The 15,975-nt window shown below is 35.0% G+C and overlaps 1 protein-coding gene across 1 annotated transcript in view; it reads left to right on the top strand.

The window, feature by feature from the left end:
* Positions 1-15,975, top strand: part of LOC140511089 (scavenger receptor cysteine-rich domain-containing protein DMBT1-like) — a 244,342-nt gene that overhangs the window by 100,149 nt on the left and 128,218 nt on the right. Inside the window, 4 exon segments of the mRNA XM_072620114.1 lie at positions 2,369-2,377; positions 6,281-6,307; positions 9,414-9,443; positions 15,758-15,787. Coding sequence (XP_072476215.1) covers positions 2,369-2,377; positions 6,281-6,307; positions 9,414-9,443; positions 15,758-15,787 — 96 coding nt within the window.

Raw genomic sequence — 15,975 nt, forward strand, 5'->3', positions numbered from 1 at the left:
ACACTAGGATATGATCTGTGATAAATCTGTACTATATACTCTGTAAATGGCTAACAAGTCTATCTCAAACAAATTATAAGTACAAATCTTAGTGCTGGTGCTGAAATCTCTTCAGAAGAGTCATTGTGATTTAAAAATTTGTTGCTTAAAAATTTTTCTCATCAAGCGTCAATCAAAACACTAATGAATATTGAATTTTCATGCTTTAGGTGTACAACCTTTTTAGATTTGGTTTTTCAGTTTGTTCTCTGGTATTTTACCATAGTGTGTCATTTAAATTTTCTGCATGCTAACTTTTCATTTCTGTGATCAAAGTAAAATTGTAATCCATCTATCTATATCTATACATCAAGATATGATGTCTGCCTTTAGAGGAACAGCTTATGTCAGTATAGTGAAATTCATTATCCTATACAATGATCACTTGGTTTTGAGCTGCCATGAGCAAAGACTTCACCAATAAATTCTGTTATGTGGGGTGCCCCCAAAGTCTTAGTGCTTTCTGGTCAATTCAACAAATATTTGTTTAAGCCTACTTTGGATCAGGCACTGTGGTAAGACCTGGAGAATACAAATAAGAAAGACAATTCCTGCCCTGTAGGACTTTATAATCTAATGGGGAAAGACAACACACAAAAACAGAAAGTGAAAAGGGAGGAAATGTTTGGAAGGTGAGAGGAAGCAGGTACCCAGGCCAAGGGTGTGATGATGCTGGTGTTAAACCCAAAAAGTGAAGCTGATGGGAAATGAGTTCACCAGGTTTCTGAGCCTTCTCTTCATGGAAGCTTTGGATGGAGTTTTTGCTCTACCCTCTAGTCTCCAAACAGAGGAATAGAGGCTGCTGGTGATCCTGATGAAGTGTGAGTCCCAAAGCTAATGTAGTCTCCAGAAAGATGAGTTTCCTGTTCACTAGTTTTTCTTGGAAGCATAATGATGATGGAGCTGACTTTAGTTTTAAGCTTTAATACCTTCAGAAAAATAAATGCTACAAACTTATAAAAAAAGCAACACTTGAAAGGTCAGTTAAATTTTTATATTGATGGTTATTATTAAAATTCTACATAACTTAGCTACTATACTTAACTCTAGTCAATTTTCAGACTGTAAAAACTTTGATCAGCTATTGATGATGAAAGGACTGCCTTTGTCATGCTAACCTTAAGATCATCCAAAGATCAATGGTGCATGATATTTTTGATATGATATGACAAGTAAAAGTCTAAAGGAGATAGAGCAAATGACCAAGGGGCCCAAAGGAAGAGGATTTACTCTAGCAATGTGCCAGGCTACAGAAGCATAATCCAACAATTGTCACTCACATGAGGCATAATGGCAGGATGCCCTTTCGTTTCAAAATTAACACTAAAATATGTTATTCAAAGATCATAAAATGATATGAGTTTAAAAGAATCTTAAACTTTCAAAACATTTTAAACATCTTTATCATTTATAGAGCTGAAGTAATTAAAACTTTAAATTGCACTAAGACTTTTGGGAAATCCTATATATAGACAAGTGCCACATTGGTTAATGGACTATTATTCAGTTTAGTCTCTCTGAATGCCATCAAGGAATGTTTTGTTGGAAAATACAGTAGTTTCCCTCCATGGCAAAGAAAATTTGAGGTTCTTCCATAGCTAGCCATAGCTCCCTCGATTTACTGATATCTCCATTATGTATCAATCATCCATGGAATTGACCTAATTCAGTCTTGAGTCAATTTAATTTCCATGATCTCTTACTACAAGTTATCAACTTGATTTTGTATTGGGCCTGAAGTAGGGAAAAATTTCTATTTATATTCATATTAGGCTAGAAAGAAAATATTTTACTAGGTGACAAGACAAGACAGTCTATGATGTTTTTCATAAAGCGCAAAAGAAATATTTACTCTCTGCCTTAGGATTACTGCATTCTTTCTTCACAATTTAATTCAAGAAAAATTTTCCTGTTTTTGATTTTCCATTTTAAGGTCAAATATCTTGTTTCTGTGCTTAGCATGTCTGAAATTTAAAGTGTATATAACGTCTAAATGTCTTATTGTGATGAGATTTGAGTTTGATTTATGCTGTCTTTCTATGATTTCAGCATCAACAACTGAAGTGACCACTACATCTGGTAATTGTTTTTGTTGCTGCTTTCTTGCTTTGTGGAATATAGACATGCCATGGAATGCCTTGGTTTTTCAGAGGGAATATATTTAAATTTTGTTCAAATTCAGTTAACTAATATTTGTTGAGCACCTGTTTTCTGCAAACCAGTGGGCACATAGTTTCCTTACTCCCTCATTATTGTCTACAGATATGTCTCTCAAATCAGGTGAAAAATCCAAGTTTCTTTTATGTTTCACAATTTTGTCTCTTGCCAGCAACAGAAGGTAAGTCCTAATTTGAGGTATTCTGGAATTTGGTAAAAAGGTCATCTTTACTCTTCTCATAACCTTCATAATTTTAGAAATTTTATAAGTTCATTTGATTTGATGAAAAATGCCATGTCCTGGATTCACACAACAACTCTATTTCCGACTGGCTGTGTATGGAAACTTTGACAAGTGACTTCATCCTTGTGAAACAAGGATTAGATACAATCTCCATCATACCCTACAGCTCTGATACTCTGTTATATTTCAGACTAAACAGTTTACTTACTGTCAGTCTATCTAATCTGTGAACATTCTAAATTTTCCCTTCCTTACTACTCACTCATTTATCTGTCAAAAAGTAGGATAAAAATTGAAATCATGTGCAATATTTAACTGACAAATTTAATATGAATTTAGAGGTAGTTGGATGGTGTAATGCATAGATAAGTGGAATCAGGAATATCTGAGTCAAACCCTGACTCAGATACTTCCTACCTATGTAACTGGGTAAGGTTCAACCTCTATCAGCCCTTATTTCTTCATTTGTAAAATGGAAATAATAATATCTATTTCACAATGTTGGTACAGGAATCAAATGAGATGAAAAGCTCTTAAACTTAAAAGCACTATCTATCTATCTATATATATATATGTATGTATAATGTGTGTATATTAACTAAGGTTATTGTTACTGATAATAATTAATATTTTCAGTCATCAGTGAGAAATTTATAGCAATTGGTTGAAGTGAGTTTTTGAAATGATTGATGACTGTAATGATAATACTGTTTTACATAAAGGATTTGGGAGTTAGAAGCATTATCTCAATACTTCAAGAAATCATCATTAATTTGGTTGTGTGAATAGCCACACTATATCTAATTATATGTCTGCCATTTCTCTAAAGATTGTCACTGATTATTCAAAGACAAGAGACTGAGATGACTTTTTACAAATAAAACAGAAAAATATTCCTTTTCTACCTCCGTACTCCTGATTATTTCACAATTTCAAAGAAAAAGTTTTCTATCTTCAGTTTTCCACTGAAGAATCCCATGTCATATATCAGCTTAATATGGGAATGACTTAAATATTACTAAATTTTTAAATTGAGTATAAATGAAACTATAACCTTCAGAATATTATTTCCCTTAAAATGGGATTTAAGTTTAATTTATGCTCTCTTCTTTGTGATTTCTGCATCAACCACAGAAGATACCACTTTGGTAACTAGAGTTGGAATATTATGTCTAAATCAAATGAAATAAAAGCATGTTTGTTGTTTATCTGTTTTTGCAAGGCATCCAGCACATCAGTCAGCTAATCAATAATCATTTATTAAAGACTTCCTATGTGTCAAGCACTAGCATTGCAAAGAAAGGTAAACCACCGTTCCTACCCTCAAGGAGTTCACTAGCTAATGGACAAATCATTCCTCCATTCTCATAGACAGATAAGCATGTCTATGAAGGCAAGATAATCATATTGCATTCTTCAATCCCTCAAAAAGTTGCTTCTTTGAAGTTATATAAGGTAAACCCTTAATTCTAATATTAGGGAGTTTGATGAAAGACAGTAATTCTTCATGATCTTATAAACTTTGATGGACAGAGCACTGAGCTACAAATGAAGATAATTGGGCTGTAGACCAAATTTTGTCACTGATGACTGTTTGGCCATGGATAAGTCAATTCACTTTTTCTGGCACTCAGCTTACCCATGAGTATAATAAGGGAGTCAAAAGAGTTTACCAGCTCAGATGAGGTGTCAGTTTTCAGGATGCCAAGTTCTTTTATTCAGATCACCTAATTGATGACTTATCATGACTTCTCTACTTGTTACTGCTCATTCTGTCAAGACACAACGAAACAGAGAGTTACATGAAGCAATTGTAACAACAGACAATGTCTGCTTTCTGAGGACCAATGGAAAGACTCATCCCCAGTAGACCATCAATTTGGTGGTGGGTTGCCATCATCAAAGAATTCATCAATCATCTCTCAGTTGCTCAAGAGCTTGCCATTCTGGAAACTCGGACATTCAATTCCTTGAAAATGATGTCAAGGAATACGTTTATTGAAGACCACAAGCTCTTTAAGATCAGAAAATGATTATTTTTTTATTGTTGCTGCTTTGTTTCCCCAGAACTGAGTATAGTGCCTGGCACACGGTAGGTGCTTAGTAAATGCTTGTTGACTTGACTGGAGAATATGGTAGCTGCCCTCCACATCAAAGAGGAAATTTTAGGCAAGTTCCCCAAGCATCCTCAGCAACTTTGATTTATTGATGTCTTCTCTGTGGGTCCATTATCCACAAATTTACCTTCTTCCATTGTGAATATACTGATTTTCCATGATGTCAGAGCCCAGATTGTAATATTACCTCTTGACTTAGTAGTGGTGTATAACTAGAGAGAATCACAATTTCTAACTTACAATTGCAAGATGGAAAGTGGTTTCATTAGTTTGTCAAAGATGTGAGAGTCTGTAATGACTTTTCTCAAACAAATTCTAAAAATCTGACTCTTGGCCTTAGGATTCTTCAGTCCATTTCATAATTTACTTCAGGGGGAAAACTTTCATATTTTCAATTTCCCTTCTAGGAATGTGCTTGACGTGATTAAAGAATCTTATAAATGAAAATATTACCCTGAAGATTCTTGTTCACTAAAGATGGAATGTAGATTTTACTTATAGAGTCTTTTTTTGCAATTTCAGCCTCTACCAGAGAATTTGACTCTTCATCTGGTAAATGTTTATCTTTTATTTGTTGTTTTTATTTTTGCTGATTTCTTGCTTTATGAAATGCAGACATGCTACAGAATTTCTTGAGAAGAAATGCTGTCTATGTCCAATTTAGATAATATCAAAAAAATACTTATTGCTCACTTTTTTCTGCAAGGTACTGAGAACATTGTTTCTCCATTTCCCCAGTATTGTATATATGGAAATCTTTCATACCCAAGTTCCGAATCTCACTTTCTTTGCTCTATCATAAACTCACCCCCCTCATTTAGAGGGTCAGCCATATTTTTGGTAGTCTGGTATTTGGTGAATAAGTCCTTGTCATTCTTTCCATGTGATTATTTCATAAATGTTTGCTGTAAGAGTATTGAATTGGGAGTTAGGAGACTCTAGTTGAAATCTCAACTCTCCCACTATTTGGCTAAGGAACCTGGGAAAAGCTTTTTCATATTGTAGTCCTCAGTTCCCTCACCTATACAGTGGTGGAATTGGGACTAAATAATCCCTACGGTCTCTTACTACTCTGATATTACATGACTTTCTAGGCAAAATAGTTCTGACTTCCTGTCAATCTCATTTGTGGATATTTTGGAGATTCCCTCCTTTCTACTACAAAACTAAACACTCTAACAAAAGGAAGAATTAAAATATTTAGTGATGTGAAATATGTATTTAAAAATTCTGATAATCCTCTACAGTTCTAGTGTGTAATGAATTGGAAACAATAAGCTTCCATGAGCTTTGGGAATTATCTGTAAATGTCCATCAATCATGCTACAAATGTGTACTATTATTCCTTTACCTATTTGAAAGTTTTTTGTGTTGTCATCCAGACACTAAGAATCTGTCACTCAAATAAGTGTAGGACTCAGAAAGGCTCCCTTTTTTGATTTCTGCCAATCTTGAGATATTTTCACTTATTCAAAGACAAGAAAATGTAGGATAATGCTTCACAAACAAGAAAATTTCTTATTCTCTGACTAAGCATTACTTTATCTTTTTTATAATTTGAAGAGGAAAAAATTCCTCTTTTCTACTTGACATTTTAAAGTCTACATTTTATATCTTTTCCTAATAGGACCTTCAAAATGAAAAAATAATTGTTAATTCAACTGTTCATAAATTACAGGATGTAGATTTTATTAACACTGGTTTTTTGTTTTTGTAATTTCAGAATCAACCACAGAAGTAACCATTTCTGGTAATTATTTCTGTTCCTGATTTCATCCTTTATGGAATGTAGATATAGCATAAAATGCCTTGGCTATCAAGAGGGAATGGTATTTGTGTCTATTTCAAATGAAATCAACCCAAAATTACTGAACACCTTGTCTCTCTGCAAGGAAATGAGCATGGAATTTTTTTCATTTTCTGACTACTATTAACAAGCAATCTCCTGAAATCAGATTAAGTAATTTCTTACAAAGTTGCCTCCCCAAAAGTGAAGAGGTGAATGGGTCCCTTCCAATGACCTTCACAATTTTATAAACTTTAATGAATGGAACAAAAATCTGGGAGATAGGAGACCAGTTCCTCCTCTGACTTGCAGTGTGACCTTGTATAAGTTCCTTCACTTAATGAGTTTCCATTTTCCCATCTATTTCTTCATTCCCCATTGGTCACACATTGGGATGGTTGTACGTTAGATCTCACAATGGCTCACAAATATTTCACTTCCTTAACCAAAAGCTCCAACATTTCCCTTTCTGACTATAAACTCTCATTCCAATTCCCATATGCCTCAAGCATCCTAAACCTATCTTCACTCTCTTTGTTAAGGTCAAACCCTCTCCCTTTTAAATTCCCCAACTCAGTTCTCCCCTATAACTTCTGTCATCTTATATCCCTCCTTGACTACTGGCTCTCTCCACACTGCCTTTAAACATCCGTCAATGTCCCCAAAGCTTAAAAATCTTTGATTAACCCTACCATTTTTCCAGAGATCTTTCTGTGTCTCTCCTCTCTTTCTTAGCCAAGTTCCCAAAATAAGTTGTCTACACCCATGGCATTCTCTCCTCCCAGTCTACCAGATATTCTTCATTCTGGCTTGGGAACTCATGATTCAGCTGAAGCTGCCCACTGCAAGGTTACCAATAACTTCTTAACTGCCAAATCTAATGGTCCTTTTTCTCAGTCCTTATCCTTATTGACTTCAACTCAATTCAGTAAACATTCATCATGTACCTGCTCTGTGCCAGGCACTGTGCTAAGCCTTGGGGATAAAAATAAAAAAGACAGTCCCTGCCCTCCAGGACCTTACAATTTAATGAGGAAACAACACACAAAATGGAAAGTGAAAAGGGAGGAAATGTTTGGAAGGAGAGGAGCAAAAGGTACCTGGCCTAGAGGCCTGATGGGGGAGTGGAATCCAAAGAGTGAAGCTGATGGGAAATGAGTTCACTAGGTTTCTGAGTATTCTTTAAATAGAGGCTTTGGGGAGAGTGTGTGCTGCACCCTCCAGCTTCCAATCAGAGGAGTTGAGGCTACTGAGGATGTGATGGCTATCCCATCTATTTATGTTATGCTATGAGTAAAATAATCAATTGGGTGACAAAAGACAAGACACTGTGTGATGAATTCTCTCAAAGCAAAAGAGAAATGTTTCCTCTCTGCCTTAGGATTTCTCTATTCTTCCTTCACATTTTGATTCAATAAAAATTTTCCGATTTTTGATTTTCGATTTAGGGCCAAATAACTTGTTTCTGTGCTTAGCATATCTGAGACTAAAAATGTATGGATGAAAATAGAACTCCTAAATGTTTTGTCTATGAAGATGAGATTTGCTATGCTTCATACTATCTTTTTGTGATTTCAGCACCAACAACTGAAGAGATCATTTCATCTGGTAAATTATATTTGTTGCTGCTTTCTTGCTTTGTGGAACATAGACATGCCACAGAATTCCTGTGTTATTCAGAGAGAATGATGTTTAAATTTAGTTCAAATTAAATCAACTAATATTTGTTGAGCACCTGTTCTTTGTAGAGAGCACATAATTTCCCCACTCCCTCATTATTGTCTACAGACGTCTCTCAAGCCAAGTAAAAAATCCTAGTCTTGTTTTTCATCTTTCACAATTTTGTCTCTTCCCAGAATCAGAATGTAAGTCCTAGTTCTAGGTATTCTGGAGTTTGGTAAACAAGATGATCTTGGCTCTTCTCATAACATTGATGATAACAGAAACTTTATCAGTTTGTTTGATTTGACAGAAATGGCTAGGTCTTAGATTCATAGAATAACTCTGGTTCTGGCTGGCTATGTATGAGACCTTTAACAAATGATTTCATCCCTATGGGATGAGAGTTAGATTCAATATCTAGCACACTTTACAATTCTGTTATTCTAGTATATTTTATAACAAGGAGTTTAGAGTCAGTCTGTCTAATCTGTGGACATTCTAAATTGTCCCTTCATTCTTACTCCTCACCCATTTCCCTGTCAAAAAGTAGAATAAAAATTGAAATCATGTGCAATGCATAATGGAAAATTTAATGTGAATAAAAGAGGTAGTTGGATAGCATAGTGCATAAAAACATAGAATCAGCAATACCTGAGGTCAAACCCTAACTCAAATGCTTCCTACCTGTGTAACTGGGTAAGTTTCAACCTCTATCACTCCTTATTTCTTCATTTGTAAAATGGGAATAATAATAAAAGAACTCACAATCTTGGTGTAAGAATCAAATAAGATAACATATGAAAAGCTCTTTATATACTTCAAAGCCCTACCTATGTCTATATATGTATGTATGTGTAATATTTGTATATGTTAGTGAATGTTATTATTACAACTAATGATAATATTTTCAATCCTGTTGGTGAAGAATTCATAGCAACTGACTGAAGTTATTTTTTTGAAATTATCTGTGAATATATCTATCCATGCAATACTATGATTATATTAAATATTTAGGGGTTGGTGATATTATCATTTCAATACTTCAAGATATTATCATTAATATGGGCATGTGGAAAGATGCACCATATCTTATTGCGTCTGCCATTCCTATAAGGACTGTCACTAATCCTTCAAAGGAAAGAGACTATGATGACTCTATAAGAATAAAACAAAAATATTCATTCTCCATCTCTATATTCCTGACTATTTTTATGGTTTCATGCAAGAAAAATTTTCCTCTCTTCAATTTTCAATTAAAGAAGCCATTATCTTATTTCATTGTTTAATAGGGCAGTGACTTAACATTAAGTATTTAAATTGAGTATAAATGAAACTATACTCTTCAGAATATTCATTCCCTTAAAATGTGATTTAGGTTTAATTTATGCTCCTTTTTTTTTAATTTCAGCATCACCCACAGAAGAGACCACCTTGTCTGGTAAGTAGAGTTGGAATATTATGTCTAAATCAAATGAAATCAAAGCATGTTTGTTGTTTATCTGTCTTTGCAAGGCATCCAATACATCAGTCAGTTAATCAATAAGCATTTAGTAAGGGCTTGCTAATACAAAGGGCTGGGAATACAAAGGCAAGTGATAGCTTCTGCCTTCAAGGAGCTCACTATCTAATGGACAGATCATTCCTCCATTCTCATAGATATACAAGCATGTCTAAGAAGGGAAGTTAATTATTTTTCACTTTTCTATTCCTCCAAAATGTCCTTCTTTAGGGTTATATAAGATAAAATCTCATTTAATATTATGAAATTTAGTGAATTTCAGAATCTTATAAACTTTAATAGATAGAGCACTGAACTGTGTATCAAAACACTTGTCCTCTAGAGTCAACTGTGCCACTGGTGGCTGTTTGACCATGAATAATTCATTTCATTTTTTCTGGCCCTCAGCTTACTCACAAGTATAATAAGTGAGTTAGAACAGATCACCAGCTCAGATATAGTGTCAGTTTTTAGGATGAAGACTCCTTTTATTCAGATCACCTAATTCATGATTTTCCATGACTTCTCTACTTGTTACTGCTCATTCTATCATGACACAACAGAACAGAAAAACATAAGAAGCAGTTCTAACAATAGACAATGTCTGCCTTCTGAGGACCAATGCATCGACTCATCCTTAGGAGACCGTCAATTTGGTAATGGAGTGCCATCACTAAGGAATTCATTAATCATCTCTCAGTTGCTCAAGGGCTCATAAAGTGCCACACAGGAAAATGGGGCATTCAATCCCTCAAAATAATATCAAGTGGATATTCTGTGGGTGACTACAAGCTCCTTAAGATCAGGGAATGTTTATTTTTTATTTTTATAGGTATTTCTTTTGCCTTTCTTTGTTTCCCCAGAACTGGGCATAGTGTCTGGCACATAGTAGGTGCTCAATAAATACTTGTTGACTTGACTGGAGAATGTGGTAGCTGCCCTCCTTGTCAAAGAGGAAGAGAGTTAGGCGAGTTCCTCAGGCATCCTTAGCTCATTTGATTTACTCATGTCTCTTCTCTAGGGATTCATTATTCACAAATTTACCTTCCTTCATTGTGAGTCTAGTAATTTTCCATGAGGTCAGCACCTAGAGTATAATATTAGCACTTAAATTAGTATTGGGGTAAACTACTGGAGAAGATTCCAGTTTCTAATATTATCATTGAAGGATGGGAAATGGTTTTAATACTATGTCAAAAATATAAAACTCTGATAACTTTTCACAAGCAAACAAACAAAAATATTCTGACTCCTGTCCTTAATATTCATTGGTCCACTTCATAGTTTATTTTAAGAGAAAAACTTCCATATTTTCCATTTCCATTTTAGAAGCCAGCACTATGCACCTATGCTTGATGAAATTAAAAAATAAACCTTGTAAATGAAAACATTACTATGAAGATACCTGTTCACCAAAGATGGATTGTAGATTTTACTTACATGGTCTTTTTGCAATTTCAGAATCTACCACAGAAGTTACCTCTTCATCTGGTAATTGCTTTGTTTTTATTACTGTTGTTTTGCTGCTTTCTTGATTTATAAAATGCAGACAAACTACAGAATCCCTTGGTTATTGAGAAGAAATGCTATTTGTGTCCAATTTAAATTAAATCGACCAATATTTATTGTACATTTTTCAGAGGCACTGTGTTTATTGTACTGTCATGTCTATACTTAAATGATCTGGCATTCATATAAGTGCATGCCTTATAGAGGCTCCCTCTTTTTAACTGAATTTCTGCCATGCTTAAAAATATTTTCACTTTTCATTCAAACACAAGAGAGTCTATGATAATACTTAGCAAACAAGAAAATTTCTTATTCTCCGCATAAGTATTCTATCTATCTTATAATTTGAAAGGGAAAATTCCTTTTTTTGTCTCAACACTTTAAAACCTGCATTTTATTTCTTTTCCTAATATGCCTGAAGTATAAACCTTCTAAATGAAATTATAATTGTTAAAGTAACTTAATAATTGTGGGATGTAGATTTTATTTTCACTGGTTTTTGGTTTTTATAATTTCAGCATCCACCACAGAAGTAACCATTTCACATGGTAATTATATTTGTTGCTGATTTCTCGCTTTATGGAATATAGCACAAAATACCCTGGCTATCAAGAGGGAATGGTGTTTGTATTTATTTCAAATGAAATCAACCCAAAATTACCTTGTCTCTCTGCAAGGCCATGGGCATGTAGTTTCTTCATTTTCTGACTACTATTTACAATCAATCCACTGAAATCAAATGAAATAACTTCTATAATCTGGCCTCCCCAAGGCTTAAAAAGCTAATTATTATCTGTAATAGTACAGATAATGCTGAAGGGGTCCCTTCCAATACCCTTCATAATTTTATAAACTTTAATGAATAAAACAAAAAAGTGGGATATAGGAGACCAGTTCCTCCCCTGACTTGCAGTGCGACCTTGTATAAGTTCCTTCAGCTTAATGAGCTTCAGTTTCCTCATCTATTTCTTCATTCCCCATCAGTCACACACTGGGATAGTTGCACCCTGGATCACACAGTTGCTCACAAATATTCCACTTCCTTAACAAAAAACTCCAGTACTTCCCTTTCTGATTAAAACCTCTCATTCCAACTCCTATATGCCTCAACCTGCCTACATCTTTATTTGCTCTCTTTTCTAGCTTTTCATACCTTACTCCCTTCTACACACTCTATGACCCAGATACGCTGACTAACAAATTCCTTGAATGTGACTCTGTCTCCCATCTCAGTGACTTTACACTACCTAACTTCCACACCTGGAGTGTCCTGACCCCTCACCTTCACCTCATCATCTCCCTGGCTTCCTTCCAGGATCACTTCAAATCCCACCTTCTTTCTGCAGGAGGTCTTTCCTGGGACCCTTGAATGCAAAGTCAAATGCCTTTTTTTTTCCAGTATATCTTTATCTGCTCTGAATAAATCATCTCTATATCTAGTCCTTTACAAAACCTCCATGAAAGTGGAACTTCCTTAAAGACAGAAGCTGGTTTTCCCTTTCATTTCATCTCTAGTACACAGCCCAATGCTTGGCACATCTTAGGTGCTGAACAAATGCCTGTGGAGTAACTGATAAAAAATAACCCTCCACCTCTAGAGCACTTTGTCTGGCCATCTTGCACCTCTTACTTCACTTTTCTCCCTGCTCACTCGACCCTGTGGTTGACCAATTTCAATTCCACACTGTTCCAATCCCTTCATTCCTTTGTCCAGTCAAACTTCTTTCCTTACTAGTCCTAACTCTAGTTTACTCCTATCATCAGCCTCCTTGATCCTGCTTTCTGTACATGCTGCATCTAGAGTTGAAGGAGATAACCCAACCATGATGACCTTGTAAACTATAAATTCATGATACTTAGCTTCACCTTCAACTGGGCACCACAGCAAGGTATCCCTTTCATTTGTCCCTCCTTCCTTCCCTATCCCTGCTCCCAACAGAAGCTTTTAGAAACCTTACCTTGCCTTCTCATTCCTTCCCATCACCACCTCCTGCCTCCCTCTTAGGTGAAATTCTCATTACTTTTTTTACTAAGAAAATTAAAGTAATTCCCCATGAGCTCCTTAGTCTCTTTATTCCTAAAGACTTTGACATCATTTCCCCCTCTCTCCTGCTTTCCCTAATCTCTTTTAATGAAACATCCCTTCTCTTTGTTAAGGCCAAACCCTCTCCCTTTTAAATTCTCCAACTCAGTTCTCCTCTATAACTTCTGTCATCTTCAATCTCTCCCTGATGACTGGCTCTTTCCATACTGACTTTAAACATCTTTCATTGTCCCCAAAGCATAAAAAACTTTGATTAACCCTACCATTTTTCCAGAGATCTTTCTGTGTCTCTCCTCTCTTTCTTAGCCAAGTTCCCAAAATAAGTTGTCTACACCCATGGCATTCTCTCCTCCCAGTCTACCAGATACTCTTCATTCTGGCTTGGGAACTCATGATTCAGCTGAAGCTGCCCACTGCAAGGTTACCAATGACTTTTTAACTGCCAAATCTAATGGTCCTTTTTCTCAATCCTTATCCTTATTGACTTCAACTCAATTCAGTAAACATTCATCATGTACCTGCTCTGTGCCAGGCACTGTGCTAAGCCCTGGGGATAAAAATAAAAAAGACAGTCCCTGCCCTCCAGGACCTTACAATTTAATGAGGAAACAACACACAAAACAGAAAGCGAAAAGGGAGGAAATGTTTGGAAAGAGAGGAGCAAAGGTACCTTGCCCAGAGGTGTGATGGGGGAGTTGAATCCAAAGAGTGAAGCTGATGGGAAATGAGTTCACTAAGTTTCTGAGTATTCTTTAAATGGAGGCTTTGGGGAGAGTGTGTGCTGCACCCTCCAGCTTCCAATCAGAGGAGCTGGGGCTACTGAGGATGTGATGGATATCCCATCTATTTATATTGTGCTGAGTAAAATAATCAATTGTGTGACTAAAGACAAGACACTGTGTGATGAATTCTCTCAAAGCAAAAAAGAAATATTTCCTCTCTGCCTTAGGATTTCTCTATTCTTCCTTCACATTTTGATTCAATAAAAATTTTCCTATTTTTGATTTTCAATTTAGGGCCAAATAACTTGTTTCTGTGCTTAGCATATCTGAGACTAAAAATGTATGGATGAAAATAGAACTCCTAAGTGTTTTGTCCATGATGATGAGATTTGCTATGCTTCATACTGTCTTTTTGTGATTTCAGCACCAACAACTGAAGAGATCGTTTCATCTGGTAAATTACATTTGTTGCTGCTTTCTCGCTTTGTGGAACATGGACATGCCACAGAATTCCTGTGTTATTCAGAGAGAATGATGTTTAAATTTAGTTCACATTAAATCAACTAATATTTGTTGAGCACCTGTTCTTTGTAAACCAGAGAGCACATAATTTCCCCACTCCCTCATTATTGTCTACAGACGTCTCTCAAGCCAAGTAAAAAATCCTAGTTTTTTTTTCATTTTCACATTTTGTCTCTTCCCAGCTTCGGAGTCTAAGTTCTAGGTCTAGGTATTCTGGAGTTTGGTAAACAAGATCATCTTGACTCTTCTCATAACCTTCATGATTTTAGAAACTTTATCAGTTTGTTTGATTTGATGGAAATTTCCATTTCTTAGATTCACACAATAACTCCGCTTCTGGCTGACTATGTATGAGACCTTTAACAAGTGACTTCATCCCTATGAGATGAGAGTTGGATTCATTCTCCAGCACACTTTACAATTCTCTTATCCTAGTATATTTTATAACAAGGAGTTTAGTCTAATCTGTGGACATTCTAAATTGTCCCTACCTTCTTGCTACTCACTCATTTCTCTGTCAAAAAGCAGAATAAAAATTGAAATTATGTGCAATGCATAACTGAAAATTTAATGTGAATATGGGAGGTAGTTGGATAGTATAGTGCATAAAGACATGGAATCCTGATTCAAACCCTGACTCAGATACTTCCTACCTATGTAACTGGGTAAGGTTCAACCTTTATCAGTCCTTATTTCTTCATTTGTAAAATGGGAATGACACCATCTACCTCACAATCTTGGTGTAAAAATCAAATAAGATAATATGTGAAAAGCTCTTTACATACTTCAAAACCCTACCTATGTTTATATATATATATATATATATATATATATATATATATATATATATATATATATATATATATATATGTGTGTGTGTGTGTGTGTATGTATGCATATATGTATGTATAATATTTGTATGTTTTAGCTAATGCTATTGCTACTAAGGATAATATTTTCAGTTCTCTTGGTGCAAAATATATAGCAATTGATTGAAATTATTTTTTGAAATTATCTGTGAATGTATCTATCCATGAAATACTATGATTATACTAAGTATTTCAGAGTTGATTATATTATCATTTCAATACTTCAAGATATCATCATTAATATGGGCATGTGAAATGATGCACTGTATCTTACTGCATGTCTGCCATTCCTACAAGGACTCTCGTTGATCCTTCAAAGGAAAGAGGCTATGATGACTCTATAAGAATAAAACAGAAAACTATTCATTTTCCATCTCTATAATTCCTATTTCATGGTCCATGGAAGAAAAACTTTCCTCTCTTCAATTTTCCATTAAAGAAGCCATTATCTTATTTCTTAGTTTAATAGGGTTGTAACCTAACATTGTTAAGTATTTAAATTGAGTATAAATGAAACTATACTCTTCAGAATATTCATTCCCTTAAAATGTGATTTAGGTTTAATTTATGCTCCTTTTTTTATTTCAGCATCAACCACAGAAGAGACCACCTTGTCTGGTAAGTAGAGTTGGAATATTATGTCTAAATCAAATGAAATCAAAGCATGTTTGTTGTTTATCTGTCTTTGCAAGGCATCCAATACATCAGTCAGTTAATCAATAAGCATTTAGTAAGGGCTTGCTAATACAAAGGGCTGGGAATACAAACGCAAGTGATAGTTCCTGCCTTCAAGGAGCTCACTATCT

The sequence above is a fragment of the Notamacropus eugenii genome, chromosome 1 (genome assembly GCF_028372415.1).
Source record: "Notamacropus eugenii isolate mMacEug1 chromosome 1, mMacEug1.pri_v2, whole genome shotgun sequence".
Classification (NCBI taxonomy): Eukaryota; Metazoa; Chordata; class Mammalia; order Diprotodontia; family Macropodidae; genus Notamacropus; species Notamacropus eugenii.